This window comes from Desmodus rotundus, chromosome 2 (assembly GCF_022682495.2).
Source record: "Desmodus rotundus isolate HL8 chromosome 2, HLdesRot8A.1, whole genome shotgun sequence".
Lineage (NCBI taxonomy): Eukaryota > Metazoa > Chordata > Mammalia > Chiroptera > Phyllostomidae > Desmodus > Desmodus rotundus.
In genome coordinates this window covers 52,658,933-52,673,480 of record NC_071388.1, presented here as the reverse complement: position 1 = coordinate 52,673,480, position 14,548 = coordinate 52,658,933, and the positions used below count along the sequence as shown (strand labels likewise).

The window sequence follows — 14,548 nt, the reverse complement described above, 5'->3', positions numbered from 1 at the left end:
TGGAGCAGGGCTATCATCGCACAGACTGGGGGAACACAGGTGCCACACAGAAGGGGTTTCGTGTGGGAGCAGAGAACAGGGTTGAAGGTATACAGCTACTGGCAGGCCCAGTCAGTGAAAACTGAAGTGATGGGGTTCTGAGCTAAGGTATGGCAGTAAGATGGGTGGTCCCCAGGGGTGACCAGAAGGGGAAGGGCAGTAGTGGGAAATGCAGAAAAGGATGTGCGCACCTCAGATACACAAACCATTGGCTAGAGTTTGGTGGGAGTGGGACTGGGAGATCCCAGCAGTGCCCAAACTCAGACCATATCCAGTTCTGAGGCTCAGAAACAAGGACAGGTCCCGTTACCCTCCCTGAAGCACTGCGTCCAGATGAAAACAGCAGAAAGGGTAGCTTAATACTGCTGGGAAGGTGTTGAGGGCCTTGGACATCACCTAAGGAAATCAAACTTCATCTGATACACCTGTGATCTCACCTGGGGAGCTGCTGTATACATACATGGCATCACCAACCCCAGGGTGACACCGTGTCTTCTTTCAAATAATCCCTCAAGAACCCATAGTGCGTAAATGATCCTAATGCATAAAAGTGAGTGGATTCAAGGTTAGCCTGAAAAGAATATCACTTTCGCATTGTGACTTGTTTTCTTGAACAGGAGAATAAGACACACAGATACAGCTGGCATGTTTGCCTAACCCTGGGGATGCTGTGTGAATGTGCCAGGCGTGTGGTATCAGTTCATCTGTCACAATGGAGAAAAGGCAGCAAATTGCCCTCAGAGCCCACGGAGAGTGGGTCTGAGGGGATGCAGGGGTGGGGCAGAGAACAACTGTGTTTTGTCGTAAGCCCTCCTATAATGTTCGAATTGTGTTTTTGTTGTATGTGTTTGAATGTGTAAATGCATTAGACTTGACTCTCAGGTTATCAGTTCCATACTACATCAAAAGGGAGGGAAACATAGGGACAGTAGGTTAACACATTGTCGCAGGCAGAAGATCAAGGCAGCCTAAGCAGCAGATACTAGAATTTTAAAAAGAAAAGATTAGTAGGCAGAGACCATTGAATGTGGGCATAAAGAAGTTCATATACCACTCAGAAGTCGCTATAGCACAGCGAGTGTTCGCCTTGTGGGGCCAGCGCAACATTCATACTCCAGTGAAGATCGGAGGATCCCAATCGCACACTGTTTGAGGGGCCAGGAGCAGGGCATACACTTTAGCACAACTATTACCCAAAGGAGTCAAGATCACAAATGAAAGGAGGTATCGTTCCACTGTGTCTTCACCCCCCCACCCCCAGCACTTAATTAAACCTGCCAAACTCTATGCCCTGTGAGGGTACAGGCGGTGTCTGTCTGTTCACCCGGCTTCCCTAGGGGGAAAATCACCTCCACAGAGTTTCTCTTCCCTCAGCCACTTGAGACGTTTGTCTGCTCCAGGCATGGAGCTCCCATGAAATGGGAGGAGGAAAGAGGCCTGTCTTTGCTCCTTGCTCGTCACTCGGAGATGCTCTTCACCGAGTCCCACATAAAACTGAAAAACTTAATCCCCTGCTGTCATTCCTTAGCTCCATCTGCCCGTTGCAATAATTGAAACTTGAAAGGTCTGCTTTGGTTCCTGCTGAGGAGGAAAGCTTAAATTTTAGTGGAAAACCTTAGTACATACTGCCTCAAACTTTAAATGTTGGGTATCTTGTGAAATTTATTTCTATCGTCTCCAGGTTTCTACCCAGAGAACTAGAAAAAGGCCCTGTGACCAGGTAGACCAGGGATGTCCAAACTTGCGCATCCCTGGGCCACAGTGAAAGAAGAGCTGTCTGGGGCCACACATTAAATACACAAACACTAACGAAAACTCATGTGCAAACAAAAGGTTTTAAGTTAATTTACTATCTTGCGTTGGGCCGCATTCAGAGCCACCCTGTGCGGCATGTGGCCCGTGGGCCACGGGTCAGACACCCCTACGACAGATGCAGCAGTGGGAACTTTGGGACCCTTGTTCAGTCACAGCCCACATGGGTGCCAGGTGGGTCTGAGGGGTAGGGACCTATGCTTCCCCAGCACTAGGGGCTCCTGGGGTTTCCAGCATCAGCCAGAGAGCTCAGACCCACCAGAGGGGCTCAGGTGGGCCAGCTATATGAGAAAGGGGGCAGAGGGACCTCCAGCTCAGGCCCCACTGTTCAGACCACCCACACCCCAAGGTCACTGCCTGGACCTACCTTGGGAGGCTGGACTTTAACTCCCCCCTCCACTCTTTTTCCTCTACCCCTTCCTTTTATCCTTCCCTTTCTCATATCCTCTATCCTTCTTCCCTCTTCACCTCCTTGTCCTCCCCCATTCTTCTTTCTCTACTCCCCCCTCTCCCCTTCCCTATCCTTGCACTGCCCCTCTCTCCCCTTCCTCTTTCTCTTCCTCTGCCCTTATCCTTTCTAGCCTCATCCCTGCCCTTCCTTCTCTCCCTCCAACTTCAATGGCATAGATCAAATAGTTCTGTCTACTCCAAGGGAATCAAGGTCAGTCAACCTCCAGAGGCCCTTCCCAGTTACCTGAAGGCCAAAAGTTCAGAATAAAATAAAGATCTACCCCTTTCCGCGCCCCCCCCATAGTTAGAGAAGGGGCTATTCACGCCTAGAGGACACTCATTTTTGAAGAATCAGGTATTTTCACTGGCTGCCTCTCCATAGTTGCAGCTTTCCTTCCACAGGCTCCTGCCTTCCAGCTTCTAACCCTGCCTTCCCTTCCCCCACCTAGAGGACAGAACTGCAGGGTGGCCTGTGTTTACAGGGCCCGGTTGAAGGAAAGACTCTACAGCTGGGGACATTGTGGCGCTCACAGGAAAGGCTCTGGTGCGGGCTTCGTCAGCTGCAGTCCCAACCTGCCCCCCACCCCAGCCCACAACAGGCAGGGCCCCCTCTGGAAAAGAGGAAGTTTAAGCTCCAGGGCCCTTGACTTGCTCTTGCCCTTCCAAGAGCATGGGAATAGCCCCACAATGTATTCCCATGGTCTTGTGTTTTTGTAAATTCTGTAAAAAGAACATATTTGAGCTACAGTTGGGGTCAAGTGCTATTCGTATCTCCTACAGCTTCCCCTCCAACAGACTTCTCCCCTGGTCATATGGCCCTGGAGTGACTATGGGCAGATGGGGGACCCGACTAAGGGGAAACAGAATTGGAAATACATTTAGTTTGCCTTTAGTGGGATAAGCCCATGAGGCACAGAGTCACTTCTGTGCAGGAGCACGTGACTGCCGGCTGTCCTGGTGCAGAACCGGCTTCCAGGAACAGTGCCTCTGGTTGAACCAAAGATGAGCATGTCCCGTAACACCTGGCTTCAGAAATCTGTAGATGGTGGAGGAAAAACAAGGGTTGAAATGCACTGAGCCAGAAGCTAGTCTGGAGAATTCCATCACGAGATGTGCAAAATTCAAAGTGGAGGATTCTGTTCTCATGACACACCATCAAAACTCAAACTCAGGAAGGTATTCAGTGGTGTAGCACATACACTGAGAAGTGTGGCGGACAGTTGTGTGAAATGAAGTTGATCAGAAATCGTGTCTTTGCAGGGCACTTACCTGTAGCCGTACTGCACACAGGTGCGTCTGCGTGTAAGCCGGCATGCGGCAATGCCTCCCAGCTAGCAATAATTTCGATCAATCTTGCTGGAGGGAAGCCTACCTTTGCTTCCTGCTCTAATACAAAATCATTATCAAATAAAGAGAGGATCAAAGTATGCGGGAAAAACTCACAAACTTATTTTTACTAAAACTTATTTGGGGGTACATCAGGCAGTTAACTTATTAGAATATTATATGTATTTCCCGAATTTTGAGATATGTTTTACATTTTCCAGATTTTAAAAGTATGTGAGTTTTGGTAATTTATTTTCTAACGCCATAAACAGCCCCATTTTCATAAACAGCCCCCCTCCAAAACAAACTGTATAAGCTCCAGTCCCCACAGACCGGGACCCTCCCCACCGGCAGCCTCTGTGAGCTCCTGGAGAAAGGACCTGGTTTTTCTCTGTCTTGGGGGAGCCTCTCCAGCCTGGGCCCCCACATGCCCAGAGCGGGCGAGTTAGTGAGTGCAGCAGGCAGCCTTCCCTCTGGGAGCCCTGCTGTGTGGGCTGCAGCGTGTTTTCCTGAGGCTCCTGTTCCAGGCTGTCAGGCCTTGGGTCTTGCTGGGAAAGACAACAGAATGGCTGTCTGGGCCCCACCTCCCTGCTGCGTGCAGGCCCAGCTGTGTGCACTTCTCATTTTGCCATAGATCTAATTGAAGTTCTTTTGATTCTGAGAGAGGCAGGTGTCTTTTAGCCATACCTTTCCTCTGTTTTGTATTGTGTTAGGTTCAGGTGATCTGACACATAAGACTGTCTTGTCTCAACCACAGCGAGGCCATTACCGGTTTTCTGTTTTCTTTAACAGAGTTGGTGTGGACGTGGATGAAGATCTGAAGGAAGAGCCCTCCTCACACCAGGCAAGTCAAAGAAGCCAATGCATAGAATGTAGGGATACGAGATGTTCTGTTCCATGGAATGTCCCATGCTAGTTCAGCACGTGGCCAAGAGGCTTGTTCTAAAGGGAGCTACCTCTGCAGATAAAACTAATCAGAGGACTATAGAATCCATTGGGATTTGGGGAGTCACTAACCTCTGCATAACCTTTGGAGTGCTTACACCTCACATAAGCTTGTGCCCTCTGTGTGGCAGTGGGAGGCCTGGAAACGACAGTGTGGGAGCAAGAACAGGACTCTTGGATTTGGGTAGTGTGGAGCTCAAATCCCTGCTGAGTAACTTGCTAGCTAACTAATCACAGTGAAATTTTCTCATTGCATGTCCAATGCATGTTGGGCATCCAACAAATGGACCTGTTTCTGAGACGTGACTTTTCATTTACCAGGTCCACGTATACAGAAATGTTGAAAATTTGCAAAAGCACAGCAGCTGACTTAGCTAAGCAATCGTTATTTACAGAGAGCTGAAACTCCTTAGGGAAAATCTTTCAGAACAATCTGTTGTTCCCTCCAGTACAGGAAGTATATTCTCCAAACTCTGGACTTGAACCTGACATCAGAGTAGAACATGTCACTGCGGTTTTGCACTAGTCATTTTTTAACTTGGACAATTGTGTGAAAATGTTGCACCTTTTGCTGAAATTGCCAGTAGACAGACATGATCAAATAGCATAGTGAGTGATTTGAAGGAGATCCATCTCTTTTATATACAGTCTTTCCCTACAGTACCATCAATGTGGTATCGCCGGTTAGTGCTGCTGCTTCCAGGGTTCACATAGACAGAAAGAAGGAAGGATCCTGTGCTCTACAGAAAGGGCTGGAAATTACATTAATGATCCTGGCTCATATATACTTTAATATTTTTGTCACATGTGCTCCAAAGCTAGCTTGATGGTATATTCAGACACTTCTTTGCCCAGGAAACACACCTCACTGCAGGCCTGAGCACAGTGGGGTGCCAGCGCGCTGGGATTGGGGCCGGCTTGGTGACCTCGGAAGGAGATCAGAGCCATCTCCTGACACTGGTGGGCTGTCATGCGCGGTTCCTAAGGGCTGGCGGTAGCCAATTCTCACAAAGCATTTTCATCTTATATAGGTCAACTAATCCATTCTTCCACTCCCAAGTAAAGCTTTCATCTAAATTTTACCCTTCTCATATCTTTTTCTCTAAAAGAAAAGAGATAGAGTAAGAGGATTCTTTATCTTTCTTTAACCGCCTAATATTTTATAATCACATATAATTATTGATAATATTACCTACTAGCCTAACTCCTTACTTTTTCAATTTAAGTGCATTTTATTTTAGCTCATTCACACGAATGTTAATTCAGTAATAACTTTTACCCGAACACACTCAGACCAGTAGAAAACTTTTTTGTTGTTGTTAGTAAGTGAGTTGGTACAACACAGTGCAAGGAAAACTACGTGGTATTTGGCTCTGAGGCAAGTTTTTTACATCTTTGAGTCTAGTTTCTTTGTCGTGTAGAAGGTGAATAATAATAATGTCTACTTCTCCAGCTTTTTGACAATTAAGTGAAATTTTATCTATAAAAGCTACCTAAACTAATTAAACTAGTTTTAAGGCAGCTTACAACACCATATATAATAAAATAAGAGTAAAATATTTTAAAGAATTTTAAAATTCATTAAAAAAATTAACAGAAGCAGAAAGTCAAAACCAAAGGAGAAAAAAAGGAATCGTAAATAGTTAGATCTAAGGTCCCAAAAACTTGCTATAGCTGAACCATAAGTAAGCTTTCTGATAACCACAGTGGGGGAAAATTAATAATCAGTAATATACTGAATTATTATCATTAGAGGACAAATTATACTCTCTCCTCAGGTGATACAAAACTTCACAGGCCATGATGTTTTAAAAGATGTTTCTCATTTGGGGCTTGCTGTAGAGGACCGATAAAGAGCTTTCTAAATGTTAACTAACATTATCATTTGCATGGTTTCTACTGAGCTGCTGCTGCTTAAAAATAATACTCATTTTAAGAAGTATCCTGAAAGTGCTCTGAATAATGATGATGTTTGGCTACCAGGTAGCTCCCTTTCAGAAGGAGGCTGTCTCCACACCTGGGAATAATTCCTGTGCTCAGTGTCAGGACACAGGAGACAGTGGGTTCAGGCTGTAGGAACGAACCACAGCACCCGTGCGGCGGCCACTCACCCCAGACGGTTTTTCTTAGTTTGTTTTGGTGTTTTCCAAACCGTGTGTCCGTAACCTCTCTGCCCTCATTTGGCCTGACAGCTCATTGTTTGTGATCAGCATCTGTTGCGCAGTCTGATGACAGGGCATAAACCCTAATTCTTAGGGGGACTGTGTGCTTCCACTTGGCTAGCACTTATTAAGCTGGGCTTGCATTAACAAACAGAATAATCTGCACTCTGGTCAACCTCTTTTTAAAAAAGGCATTATTTTTATTTATCAAAAGCTAAAAATTTCAGAGTTAGTTATGGCAATTATTGATCATGCACTCTCAAAATCAATAATAAACATTTTTAAAGAAAAACTTCCTTTATTTATGGCAAGTTTTTAAAAAAGCCTCAGGGAAACATGAACTTGTAGCTGAGACTAACTAGCAACATCACAATTTTTCTTTTTGCCTTGTAACACCTTTGGAGTGTGAATGGTATTGCATGCTGACTTCTATCTGACCCAGAAGCTTCAGAAACCATGTTCCATATGTGGCTATTACACTTTAATACACACTCTACGTAAATGTGCTAGTTTGAAAAATGGAAGGTATTGCAGTTATGAATGCCGTCTCTTAAATTAACACACACACACACACAAACCTCAGGACCCTCCCCCTTACCCCACAGGAAATTTTCCTGGTAATTGATTGTGAATTGACTCTGTGTCTTCGGGAGCACAGCGTTACAGAGAGGGTGACTCACTGGAGCATCACACCTGCTTTTCATCTTTCAATGAAAATTCCTGCTACCCAAGAAGGACTGCTACTCTTACTCCTCTTTTTCCCTTTTGCCATTTTTCCTGATCATCCTAATATGTGTCAGGTACTGATATTGTCGTTAACACTGTCCTAAGCACCTTATCTACATTAACTCACTTACTTTCCAAGATAACCCTGAGTGCAGACTATTATCATCCTCCTATTTCAAATGTAATTTTGTACATAGTTACATATTTCCCCCTTAAAAGTATATCAAAAATTACCCTAGTTCCCGTATTCCACATTATAAATTGCAGACTGTACATAAAAACATAAAATGATGGACTAATCTATAGGCAGTTAAACTTAGTAGTTAACTTTTGGGGGAGTCAAATGTTATACATGGGTTTTTTTACTACATGGGGGTTCAGTATTCCTAAATCCCCACATTTTTCAAGGATCAACTGTACTAATACACTACTGTTCATCAGAAGCCTTAACCCATAACACAAACAATCAATTAACACATATTTTGTATGTGATAGGGATTATATACTGTATTCATACAGTATATAATTAAGCTAGAGAAAAGAAAATGTTATAAGGATATGAGGATGAGAAAATATGGTTGTAATATTTACTAAAACCATCTGCACAGGACTTACGGTAAAGATAGTAGAGCAGGTAAATACTGTTCTTGCCTCCTTCCATGACCACATCAAAATTACAACTAAACTACAGAACAACCATCACAGATAAGGACCCGAAATCTAGCTGAACAAAAGTCCAATGACTAAGGATATAAAGAAGAAGGCAGGTGAAGACTGATAGGAGGGGTGTAGAGCAGGCTGGTCCCACACCCATGTGTGGCAGATGAAAATTGGTAGCGATAGCTCAGCTGCAGGGGTCCCCTCTGAGGAACGAGAAGTCCAAGCCCCACACCAGGCTTCCCAGCCTAGGGCTCCAGTGCTGGGAAGAGAAGCTATAACTTCTGGCTATAAAAACCATCCAGGATTGCAGCTGAGTGAGACAGAGGCTTCTGGAGTCCCAGGCAGTTCCTCCTAAGGGCCCATGCATAGACTCATTCACACTCACTTGCTCTGAGCTCCAGTACTGAGGCAGCAGCTCAAAAGCACCAGGGACATACAGGGAGGAACTGAATTGACTGGCTTTAGGGAAATGTCTGAAGGGACATCTTTCTCCCAGACAGAAGTGTTGACAGAAGCCATGGTTCCTTTGCTGACCTCACTGCCCAAAAAGCTGGCAGCAAGGCCATATATGAGACTCCATCAATCTGGCTCACACTGTTCTGCCCACCCTGGTGATTCCCTAAGACCCCACTCCACTCAGCTTTTTGGCTCACTCAAGCTGTTTCCACCATGCTTTACCATATGAAGGGCCCATCTTGGCTCATGCTGTAGAATTTCTAAAATCTCTCAAAGGTTTACAAACACCAAATAAGCAGCATCTGGCCTCAACAGGCCCAGTACTTCTTGCTAGGTGGCTCCAACCCCAGCACTAGTTCAGCCCACCTCAGATTGTACCTTAGCTTCTACCAAGCCCAGCACAAATAGCAATATTCTGCATACCACTTTGTAACTTACATCAAGTGGCCCCAGGCTAGGCACAGGCAGTAGCTGACCTCAGCCTGTACCAGAGCCCCTCCCAAGAGTCTCCAGAATTTATGTGCCTGGTGGCTATCTTTAGACCACATCAGAGCACCATTCAGCCACCCCTACAAACAAGACACACAAAGGGTCGACTCAGCAGACAACAGAATGACACTAAAGTGAATCCGGACCCATGGGGCCAGCCCCCCATGCCCCACAGCAGCTCATATGCTATGGTCATGGCAAATTCTCAGTACTCAGCCTGAGGGTCAATCCCTACGCAGGAAGGTTCACACAGCCCACACAAGTAACGCACCTGGAATACCTGGCTCAGGTGACAAGTGAGAATGTACCACTGAGCCCCACAGGACACTTACTAAATAAGGGTATTCTACCAAGACCAAGAGACGTAGCATATATACATAATACATAGAAACAAACACAAGGAGGCATCCAAAATGAGATGTAGAAAGATGTACCAAATAAAAGAATAGAACAAAACTCCAGAAAAAGAACTAAACAAAATGGAGACAAGCAATCTATTAGATGCAGAGTTCAAAACACTGGTTAAAAGGATGCTCAATGAACTTAATGGAAGAGTAAATGAAGTCAATGAGAACTTTAAAAAGAGATAGGAAACATAACAATGGAGATGGAAAACATAAAAAAGAACCAGTCAGAAATGAAGAAGACATTGGAAGGAATCAACAGTAGAGTAGAGGAAGCAGAGGATCAAATCAGCAATTTGGAAGACAAAGTAACAGAAAACACCCAATCAGAACAGCAAAACAAACAAACAAAAAAAATCCAAAAACTGAGGATACTTTAAGGGGCCTCTGGGATAACATTAAGTACACCAATATTCACATCACAGGAGTACCAGAAGAAGAAGAGAGAGAAAGGAATTGAAAAACTATTTGAAATTATAATGACAGAAAACTTTCCTAACCTTGTGAAGGAAATAGACATACAAGCCTAGGAAGTTCAGAGAATCTTAAACAAGATGAACTCAAAGAGACTCATACCAACACAAATCATAATTAAAATGCCAAAGTTTAAAGATAAAGAGAGAATCTTAAAAGCAGCGAGAGAAAATCAGTTAGTTACCTACATGGGAGCTCCCATAAGACTGTCAGCTGATTTCTCAATAAAAACTTTGCAGGCTAGAATGAATAGGCATGAAATATTCAAAGTGATGAAAAGCAAGGACCTGCAACCAAGATTACTCAACCCAGCAAGGTTATCATTTAAAATCAAAGGAGAAATAATGAGCTTTTCAGACAAGAAAAAGCTAAAAGTGTTCATCACCACCAAACCATTATTATTATAAGAAATGTTAAAGGGATTCTTTAAGAAGAAAAAAGTATAAAAACTATGAATGATAAAATGGCAATAACTATCAATAATTACTTTAAATATAATTATTTTAGTGTAAATGGATTAAATGCTTCAATCAAAAGACATAAGGTGGCTGAATGGATAAAACAAGACCCATATATATGCTGTCTACAAGAGACCCACTTCAGACTTAAACACACACAGAGACTGAAGGAAAGAGATGGAAAAAGATATTTTATGCACATGGAAATGAAAAAAAATCTGGAGTACCAATCCTTATATCAGACAAAATAGATTTTAAAACCAAAGCTATAGCCAGAGACAAATAACCAGAGACAAAGAAGGACCCAGCAATTCTACTTCTGGGTATTTATCCAAAGAAACCCAAAATACTCCAGAAAGACATGTATATCCCTATGTTCACTGCACCATTATTTACAATAGCCAAGATATGAAAGCAACCTAAGTATCTGTCAAAAATGAATGGATAAAGAAAGAAATAATAATAAAGAAGTAAGGAAATGGATAAAGAATGGTGTATATATATATACAATGAAATATTACTCAATCATAAAAAAGAATAAAATTTTGCCATTTGTGACAGCATGGGTGGACCCAGGATGCATTATGTTAAGTGAAATAAGTCCGATAGAGAATGACAAATAGCATATGATTTCACTTATATGTGGACTATAAAAAACAAAATAATAAACAAACAAAACAGGAACAAACAGGAAAAAAACTCGTAAATACAGAGAACATTTTGATGATTGCCAGATGGGAGGGAGATGGAGATCTAGATTAAAAAAAAAAAGGAAAGGGATTAAGATGTGTATATTGACAGTTATAAAAACAGTCACAGGAATGTAAAGTACAGCTTAGGGAATTTGGTAAATAATATTATAATAACTATGTATGGCGTCAGATGGGTACTAGACTTATTGGAGTGATCACTTTCTAGGTATGTCAATGTCTAATTAGAATGTCGTATACTTGAAACTACTATAATATTGCATGTCAACTTTAATTAAAATATTATGAAAAATAAAAATAAACAATCTCTGTGTAAATGGACCTACACAGTTCAAGCAATATTGTTCAAGGATCAGCTGTATATAGCACTATGTATTTATCTGGAAACAAAACAATAGCTTCCCCCACAAAACTATTTTCAAAATATGTAATGGCTTCCCATGGTAAAATAACTGGTATCACAAATATATCAATACCACCAAACCAATACTATAAGAAATATTACAGAGACATCTTTAATAAGAATAAAAAATAAAAAATATCAATAATAAAATGGCAATAACTACATACTTATCAATAATTGCTTTAAATGTAAATGGACTAAATGTTCAAATCAAAAGACACAGGTGGCTGAATGAATAAGACAATGAGAACCATACATATGCTGCCTACATGAGACCCACTTCAGATCTAAAGACACAAACTGAAAGTAATTCACGTGTTGGATAGCAGACAATGAAGAATTATGATCCTGGAAAGAAAGAAAACAAGAGAGGTGAGCCTATGCTGTCCTTGACCTTCTGCCTGGAGGCCCTTTCCCAACTGCGGTGCAAGGAGGTAGATGGGCCAAGCAGAGAGCAGGAGGCTCACTGAGTACAGGAAGTAGAGAGTGGAGTTGGGGTGTTGCTGAAGTGACTGGAAATTTTTGCTGTTGTTGTCATCTTGAGAAAGTTAATTTAATTCTTTGAACTTTAATTCCATCATTTATATAATAGGGGTTTTAACAGATATCCTGATTGGTTAAGGTAAAGGTTAAATGAGATTTTATATATTGCACCTGATGTATGAAAGGTGCCCACTAAAGTGCAGGTGCCATCTTCCTCCACTTATTCTTCTTCATTATTATTTCTGCTTTCTAGAGCTTGTAACTGTAGAATCTGCAGGTAAGATAAATATCAGTATATGGAATTTCATCCTAAACAGTAAAAACTTGGCTGTATAAGTCATAAGTTAAGTATAGCCAAAATAAATATAATGTTGGCATAAGGAGAACCCAAGATATTTGCTCTGAAGTATTCATTATATTTTTCTCAAAATACTATTAGTTACAATAATATAAAAACCCTCATCTGGGTGAGATCAGTTTTAGAGCCTAGTACATATTCAGTTTCTGAAATATTTGTAGGGGTGTAGCGTGGAATTTACATTCTATGAGGCCCACTCCAACAGCATAGGAGCAAGTATGGAAAAATGTTAATGGTGGTTAAGTATGGGGGATGTATATTATTCTGTGTTCTATAAGTTTATTAGGAATATTTGAAATATTCACAAGGCAAAATGAAAGTTTATTTAATAACTAGGAGACCCTACCATCAGCTCATTAATCTCTTCCTCTTGTTAACCTACTTATATTTCCAGTCCTTGGAACTCTAGATGACTGAGTAATAAGTATCAATTGTGCAGAGAACAAATGCCTTTATTCTGTCCCACATGAGCTCTTTCAAGTTCTAAGGGTACTCCAGGTGAAGGGTTTCTGGTAATTAGTAAACAAATCTTCATTCACCTTACTCACACCCTGCCTTTTTTTACTATATCCCTTTGCTATATCCCTTCTTAGTGAGGTCTCTACCAGAGAAGTCCCAGTCCTTCAGTCCTTTCATTATCCCTGGCTTAGTTATTGAAGTGGTCCTTCTCTGAACCTCTCTCAACTCTGCTCTGACTTTCCTGAGCTGTGGTGACCAGAACTGATCCACCCAGGTGACACAGAAGCATAAATGACAACCAAAAATAAAATTGGGAAGTTAGCATTAAGAGAGCCCCTAGAGGAACAAGCTTAGTGGTAAAAAATAGAATAAAATTATGGCTCTGGCCTGTGTAGCTGAGTTGGTTGGAGCATCATTCTGCAACCAAAGGGTTGTGGGTTTGATTCCTAGTTGGGGCATGTGCCTGTGTTGCAGGTTCTATCCTTGGTCCAGGAGTCAGCCTATCAATGCTTCTCTCTCGCACTGAACACTCTCTCTCTCCCTTCCTCTCTCTCTGAAAACAATGAAGAAGTGTCCTCAGGTGAGGATAAAAAATAAATAATTAAAAAATAAAATAAAATTATGTGAGAAAATATGAAAATTAACCTCATCGTAACAATGAGCAGAGTAGAGATAGGAGAAAAACTAGTTTTTAAAAATGATTGTTTTATTACTTTCAAGTTCCAAAGCTTCCATCACATGTAGAATAAAACCAAGCTCATCACCCAGGCCAACAATCTGGCTCCTCTCTGTCTCTCCTACTTTGCCTCCATCCATTCCCACCTTGCTCTCTCTGCTCCAGCCACACTGGCTTTGCTGCTGCCTGGGAGGCACACCATCACACTGTGACTCCAGGGCCTTCACGCTTACAGAACCACCTTCCTGGACCATTTTCTCCTAGATCCCACATGGCTCTCTTCTGCATGTCATTCAGGCTTCTGACCAGATGCCACTTCCTCAGAGCAGCCTGCCTTGCCCTGCCAATAACTTCTCCTTCATTGTTCGCCCATCCCCTTAGCTGCTGTTATTATTCTCTGAACTGATGGTAGGTAGTTGTTTACCTTTGTGTTATCATTGTACTGATTAAAGTGTAAGCTCTTTGAGGATAAACACTTGGAATTGGTAACTGCTGCATCCTCCTTGTATCTAGATTAATGCCAGGCATGGGTGCATTGTGTGTTTGTCTCAATGGATGGATGGATGGTTGAATACCCGTTAAGAGTAGAAGTTCTGGAACCAGATTGTCTGAGTTCACATTCAACCTCTTTTCACTATGTGTCCTTGAGCAAGTTATTTAACTTCTCTGTATATACACTACCTTCATGAATGTACTTTGTAAACTGCAAAGAGTTATGCCTCATCATTTTATTATCTCTTCCCAACTCCACTCCAATGCCTTTTATATCTGGAATTTATGATTCCAATTTATCATTATATTAGCTCCCTCTCACTACATAAAATTTATCTAAAAATTTACTGGCTTAAAACAACAAACATTTATTATCTCACAGTTTCTATGGGTCAGGAATCTGAAAACAACTTAGCATAATGTTTCTGACTCAGTGTCTTTCATGAGGTTGCAGTCGGGATGTCAGCTAGAGCTACAGCCCTATGAAGGCTTGACCGGGGCAGGAGGATCCACTCCATGTTGGCAGGAGGCCTCAGCATTTCTGCGGGCTACTGGCAAGGCCGCTC

The 14,548-nt window shown here is 42.2% G+C and overlaps 1 protein-coding gene across 1 annotated transcript in view; it reads left to right on the top strand.

The window, feature by feature from the left end:
* Nucleotides 1-14,548, top strand: part of SLC9A9 (solute carrier family 9 member A9) — a 520,093-nt gene that overhangs the window by 403,979 nt on the left and 101,566 nt on the right. Inside the window, exon 13 of the mRNA XM_024556352.4 lies at nucleotides 4,420-4,471. Coding sequence (XP_024412120.2) covers nucleotides 4,420-4,471 — 52 coding nt within the window. The remainder of the gene's footprint in view (nucleotides 1-4,419; nucleotides 4,472-14,548) is intronic.